Raw genomic sequence first — 7,166 nt, forward strand, 5'->3', positions numbered from 1 at the left:
CGGCTGCATGATTAGGTCCTGCATGTGTGTAGTGATCACTAACAAAACAGAGTGTAAATTGTAATTTCCCCACTGGGGATCAATAAAAGTATAAATTATTATTATTAACTGTCTATACAGAGAGATTAAAACCAAAAAAAAGCTATTCCTCTTTAATTAGTTTTAAACAGAAGCATAGGGCTGTGCAATGAACGACATTCGTCTTTCCAAAAGTCAATAAATAATCATGTTAAAAAACAACTGTGATAATGATTATTTCTTTACATAACGGAGCAGCCTTACTTTTTGTCCTAACTCACTTTTACAGTTTCAGTGTAACTGAAATCTTTCTGAATATTGCTCTGTCCAGCCATCATAGTCCAGATGAGAGGAGTTGTGTAAAAAACATATTAATGCTCATCTGAACTGCCATCAATTATTACAGCCAGGGTTTCTGAGGGGTCTTAAAAAGCTTTAAAATTTCCAAATAAAAATTATAGGCCTTAATAAGTCTTAATTTCACTAAAGTATTGTGTCCTAGGTCTTAAATAATGTCCAACAGGTCTACATTTTTTTGTAATGCTCATTGAAAAGCACCCGCGGCGATATGGACTGTTGTTGCGTTTTATTTCTGTGGTGTTGTAGTTCTTTCTGTTGTTAGTCCAAATATAATTTTCTGTATTATGACAACAAATAAGACCAACATGCAAGTTATTTTACAGCCAATCTAGACACCAGTTGTTTCCGCACTCTGACATCAGACTTTGTTTTAGATGTTGTGATATGTCTTAAATTGAATTCACAATGGTCTTTAAAAAGGTCTTAAATGTCCCTGTAGCCTGCAGCACATCACATGCATTTCTTCTTTCCATCACATGTAAATAACCCTGTCAGTTTGGCTGAAACCTTGACACCGCAGCCGCTCGGCCTCGCTGCCCTCTGAGACTCAGCCAGTTAGGACGAGTTCTTATGATCTTTATGGTTTTATGATTCCAGCTCAGCCTGCTCCCAGTGTAGTACTACAGGGTGGCTCCCAGCAGTAATATCAGGCCAAACCCTCCGTGGACTGTTCCAGCATGGCAGAGAGGGGGCATCAACCCGGTGGCCCCGCAGGCAATCATTGACTCTGCCACCATAACGGATGGAATACCAAACATTAAGAGGGAGTAGATGGGTCATGGGAGGATAAAGTATGATGCATGATGGGATTTTTTGAACATTTAAAACCTTGACAAAGAGTCTCACACGACATGGCACAGAGACAGATAATATTGACGTGAAATTACAAAAATAGACTGCAGAAACATACAAGGTGAAGAGGTGTCCATTTAAGATTTTACTCTATATTCAATATTCCTCGTAATCATTGTGTGGGCTACCAGCACCACCAGACCCTCTATTTTGTTTTAAAGATAATTTTTTTTGCATTTTAGGCCTATGTTTGATAGGACGGCAAAGACGTGAAGGAGGAGAGAGAGGGGGGACGACACGCAGCAAAGCCCCGCCGGTCGGAACTGAACCTGCAGCCGCTGCAGCGAGGACTGAGCCGCTGCACATGGGACCCACGCTCCACCAGGTGATGTGTGTTCCATAGAATATAATATAATATATATATATATAATATGTTCAACTCCCATGGCATGATGGGATTTTGAGCATACAAGACGAGTTAGAAAGATATGTCACAATGTGTTTTCCAAAAAATAAAATTAAATGAGGTAATTGAACACCTAGGGAAAATGTTGTTTTCTAAAGGTCACTCGGGGCATTCAACATAGTTACGAGCAGAAGTAGAAAGTATTTTGATAAGCGTGTGGGTGGAGGGAGGGACGATGACAGCACCATACCAAAGGTTGGAGTGAAGATCAGCTGACCTTTCATGGTATGTGGGTCTTCTGAGAAAAAAAAACATTGGATTAAACTACCTCACCTAATAGGTTAGTCAATCAATAACCAGGAGAGGTGTAAAATAAAGGCCCTTTAAGATGCTTCCTTACACATCAGCGTGCGCCACACAGAGAAGCTGGACTGGAGCTGGTTTTTGGACCGTGTCACGTTACTGTGTGGGCTGTGGAGAGGTCAAGGCCAGAACTAGGACCCTGTTGGAACCAACCAGGGACTGGAGCTAGCACACGTAATATTAATGCTCATAACAAACGATGATCAGTAACTTCTTATCAGTGGTTATTTAATGTACTGCACACTGTCATCCCAAATTAGTTGACTTTACTAGTTTTTACAAACGGTGAAAGTGAACAGGCCACGTTGTATTTACACAGACTGGAGAGTTGATGTGGAAGACAAATCAAGTTTATGTAATAATAATAATAATAAATGTAATTTGTAATGCACTTTATATTTACGCAAATCCCAAAGGGCTACATGATAAAACAGGTAAGTGCTAAAATAAAAACACATGGAGAATAAAAACACATGATAGCACATTAGCAGTCATAACCAAAACTCATCAGAAAACTTCCTTAACATTTGTTGAAATATAATACATTTGGAACATTGGGCTCTACTTACTAAAACTGCAAATTTCTTTATGACAGCATAGTTATATAACAGTGTATTTATTACATTAATTCCAGTGAAACAAAGAATGACATAGCATGGATTGTAAATTCCAACGTGCATAGTACATGCTCCAACGTACTGTGACTAATCATTTTGTCCCTCGCTGCCCCCCCGGTCTCCATCATGTAGATTATTATGAACACTAAATCAACATAAATGTATTTGTATTTTGTATTTTTTTGTTCTCCCATGAACCTTTTGCATCTCTTCAGCGCAGAACGGTTCAAATGACCCCCCCCCACACCCCCTACAGAAACGTGCTGCGTTCCAGACCCAGTTTTTAGCCCGTAAGTTACAACTTCACGTCACGACTCACGACTTGTTAGCGTTCCGGGCAAAGACACGACAAACCCTTCTAGCTGCCGATTTCTACATCTGCAACCTATTTTGGGGCTTTATTTAATAAACATAACCAGAACCAATAAATCAACCACTGCCCTACTTACTTACAACAATTCCAAATATGTAGAATCATCATCATTATCAAGTGCTTTGGGTCTTTAAAGCTGAACTCAGTGAACTCTTTTGAGTGCAGCATTAAATCTATTGACCAGTAACTGGAACATCATTCTGGCTTAATCACCAACTCAGGAACCAGGAACCTTCTAAAGGAACTGGTTGTGTTGCAACCGCAGGGACCAGGGTTTACATAAAGTTCTTGGGGGGGCTTTATTCTGCCCCCAAAATGCCCCTGATCGGAGGTACTTTCTGAAAGTACAGGACCCTTCAGGGTGGGGTTTTGAGGGCTGATTATTGCTGATTGGTCAAATACATGCAGTGTATATTTATTCATAGAACAAGGAAGTTCTCTAGTATATACGAGGGGAGGACTTTTCTCTTTGTTTGATGCCAGTAAAAGGTAAGTTCGGCTTTGGCTTCCCGACTCATTTAAAAAAAAAAAGACAGAGCGGAGGAACGGAGCCGCGAATGAGCATGATAAAAATATAATTCTCTGATTGTTTCAGGTTGCATTCAAAAAGCACAAACAACCGCCAAACACTCAACAGATGATGTTGTGGAGACAGGTGGTCTTGTTGACTCATATTCACACCAGTTATTTCAATCTTTTTTTGTAATATGCTTGTTACAGTCGTTGTTGTTTATTGTTACAGTCATATCTCAGCCTTATCTCTGCTACAAACTCAGCTCAGGCTAAATAATCAGCAATAAATGTGTGCATGTGCGTGTGTGTGTTTGTGTGTGTGTGCGTGTGTGTGTGTGTGTGTGTGTGTGTGTGTGTGTTTTTGTTGTGTTGTGTGGTGTGTGCGGTCTGTGTGTTGTTTGTGCACATGCATGATCAGGCCTGAAGATAGTGGATATGGAGATGCTACACTAGCTATACATTATGCTAGTTGTTGTAAATGACAACTTGCAAAGACCAACAATTTAATCAATATGATGGAGAATAGTGATTCACAACTTTAAAAAAAAAAAAAGGCTACAAATAATTACAGCGTATGGTCTTTGTGTGGACATGAGATTTGAGCAGTTCAACCAGAGATTGTGTTTCTCCCTCTAATATTGTTCAATTTAAATGTCTTTAAAGGGATTAAAGAAGAGCTAAAAAATAATGTTTTGAATGTTTGTTTTTTCAAAACTTAAAATGTCTTAAAAAAGATACGTTAAAAGGATAAAAGAACATTTTAATATAAAAGATAAATTGGCCTATTTGTTAAACAAAACACACTTAATTTAGTCATCGGAGATAAGCTTAAGTATAGTTTAACCCTGTTGTCCTCGGGTCAAATTTGACCCATTTTCAGTTTTTTCATAAAAGAAAATGGCCCTATGAAATAAGCTTAAAATTTCAACTTTAGAAATATCAAATAAATTTGGAAAAAACATTTTTAAAAAAAGCACCCACGACATTGAAAAAGTGACAAAAGTGTCAGAAAAAGCGATAACTTTTTTTCATGGTTGACGGGAAGACAACACAAGATTTAAGGATTCACCATTTCAGACCCTAAATTTCATCTCAGCTCCTTTTTTTGTGGTATTAATTTTAGTGCCTCAAGTCAGAAATTGTGAACTTTCCTGTTAGTGACAGAGTTGTGTGTGTGTGTGTGTGTGGGGGGGGGGGGGTTAACACTGAGCCCCCTCAAAGGTCGGATCCTAAAACCGCCCCTGGGATTCACAGCCATTCATTTTCCTCCCCCTGGCCCAGTTTGGTCCAAGTTAACTCTGGGTAGTTGGGGGTGTCTCTACTCTGTCTCTCTTTCAGCTTAGGGATCTCTGGATTAAAGTGTCTGTTAATTAATAAAGAAAAATGACAATTGGAACAACTTTCCTCCTGAAAGCACTGTCACAGATTCATATAGAATGGCTTTTTAATAAATCCTTCAATCCTAAAGCTTTTACTGCATGATATGTTTGATCCCTCTCTAATTATAGGTTACTGTATGTTATGTTTTATCCCTGTTCCTTGACATAAAGCACTGTGGATTCCTGCTGGTTGCTGTAAAGACGTAAATGTTGATTGGTTGATGTTGCTGACAACCTTTTAATCAGCTAGTAGTCCGTTCAATAACAATGAAGGTGTCTCTGCCCAATATTATCCGGGAAAATCTATGAAGACGCAGCTACCCCCCCCCCCCCCCCCCCCCCCCAACACACACACACACACACACCACACACACCCCACACACTACTGAGAAGAAATGCAGCTGTGTTACATTTACAACCACCAGGGCAGCTTCCTTAACCCCATTATCGCACTGTTAACTACCTGTGCCTTTGGCTGTACCTGTGGCTAAGACTAAAGCCTGGAACAATACATTCATTTTATACATATAGGAGAGGTGTATTTGTTGAGCTCTTAATTAGCTATAACTCTAATTAGGTTGACCAACAAAATAGTTCTTTCTTAGTGTCAGATTTCCTTATGCAACATAGGCTACAATGTGTATCAATTCCACCATCCTCCCATAATTACTTAATATTGTTACGTATACATTAAAATAATTTCCCTGGTTTCACCTCCACATATTCTGCAGATGCACCGTCCTCACAGCGCGTGCACTCTACACGTGTGCGCGACCTATGAACTGAGAGCCGTGTGTGTGTGTGGTGTGTGTGTGTGTGGTGTGTGTGTGTGTGTGTGTGTGTGTGTGGTGTGTGTGTGTGTGTGTGTGTGTGTGTGTGTGTGTGTGTGTGTGTGTGTGTCTATAAAAGCAGCCCTCCTCCTGGCGGAGAGCGACAGGTGGCCCAGGTGAAGCGTCCCTCTCCCCGCTCAGAGCGCTCCGCTGCCCGCAGGTGCGTACTCGCCATCCCCGCTCTGTTCTCCAGGAAATCTGTCTGATTAATTTAAGGCTCCAGGGAGCGCGGGGGAATGTTTCATATGCAGTTTTTCTAAGTTATCTGGGAGCCGAAGTGATGCGTTTATGTTTTTGTAATTGTGTGTGTGTCATTTTTATTTTATTTTTTAAGTCATTTTGGAGATTTAGTTCTACTGGATCCACTGTAAAGGTGATCGAGTTATGGCTATAGTCCAAAAATAATTCCATTGTGTTATGATGAATATTATACAGATCGTTTGACTAAAATCATTGCTTTAAAAATAGTTGTTTTATTTTGAAAGGGTGACTTGCAAAGATAGACCAAATTACCACTTTAGCTTTTCACTTTCAGCTTTTGCTCCATTAGTAAACTACTACATTTGCCAATAATATAACATGTATATGACATGTATATCTGACTTGCTTTGTTCATTTATTGTAACTTTTTGTCTGTCCACCCCCACTCCCCAGTCATGGCTCCAAGACCACAAGTGGGCACTGATTCCTCCCCCCCTCTTGGTACGTCCTTTTCCCTTGCATACTTTAAATAACCTGCTCAAGCTGTGTTGTTGCCACCTTCTCTCTAACATGCCCTCGTGTCTGCCCTGCATTAGATGACAACGTTCGGGTTAAAGATGTGGCCATCCTGCCGGCTTACTCCACCGTGGACCTGGTGAATGAGGACCCAGATGCAGAAGATCCCTGGGATCTCCCAGAGCTCAAAGACACTGGGATCAAGTGGTCAGGTGAGGCAGCGCTCCATTCTCTGCTCAGCGGGAGAACGCCTTTACAAAACCTGGCTCTGATTCAGTGCTCTGTGGATGGGTTTTTTCTTCTCACAGAGCTGGATACAAAGGGGAAGATTATGAGAGTGCTGACTGGTATTTTGAAGGCCGTCACGCTGCTGGGACTTCTCTACCTGTTTATCTGCTCTCTGGATGTTCTCAGCTCTGCTTTCCAGCTGGTCGGAGGTACATCCACACAGTTACATCTAACATGTTAGATCTTTATCACCCATCACTGCACATTTAGTTCATTTACTTGATAATGCCAGGTCCAACAAGGTGCTGGTTATTTATTGTGCATGGAGTGCTGTGTTTTTTACCTGAGGGTGTGTGTGTGTGTGTGTGTGTGTGTGTGCACAGGCAAAGCTGCTGGTGACATCTTCCAGGACAATGTCATTTTGTCCAATCCTGTGGCGGGGCTGGTGATCGGGGTGTTAGTCACAGTGTTGGTGCAGAGCTCCAGCACCTCCTCCTCCATTGTGGTCAGCATGGTGTCCTCTGGGTGTAAGTACTGTAGTACACACACACACACACACACACACACACA

General features: G+C 41.0%; 1 protein-coding gene across 2 annotated transcripts in view; it reads left to right on the top strand.

The window, feature by feature from the left end:
• The first annotated feature begins 5,739 nt into the window (after positions 1 to 5,739).
• The window catches only part of slc34a2b (solute carrier family 34 member 2b), an 8,699-nt gene continuing 7,272 nt past the window's right edge, over positions 5,740 to 7,166 (top strand). The window contains exons 1-5 of one of the 2 annotated variants that reach the window (XM_032526746.1): positions 5,740 to 5,811; positions 6,302 to 6,353; positions 6,449 to 6,580; positions 6,677 to 6,805; positions 6,980 to 7,123. In XM_032526746.1, coding sequence (XP_032382637.1) covers positions 6,308 to 6,353; positions 6,449 to 6,580; positions 6,677 to 6,805; positions 6,980 to 7,123 — 451 coding nt within the window. In that variant the 5' untranslated portion in view covers positions 5,740 to 5,811; positions 6,302 to 6,307. The remainder of the gene's footprint in view (positions 5,812 to 6,301; positions 6,354 to 6,448; positions 6,581 to 6,676; positions 6,806 to 6,979; positions 7,124 to 7,166) is intronic. The other variant, XM_032526747.1, reaches the window with a different exon arrangement.

Source organism: Etheostoma spectabile, chromosome 9 (genome assembly GCF_008692095.1).
Source record: "Etheostoma spectabile isolate EspeVRDwgs_2016 chromosome 9, UIUC_Espe_1.0, whole genome shotgun sequence".
In the NCBI taxonomy this organism is placed as follows: Eukaryota; Metazoa; Chordata; class Actinopteri; order Perciformes; family Percidae; genus Etheostoma; species Etheostoma spectabile.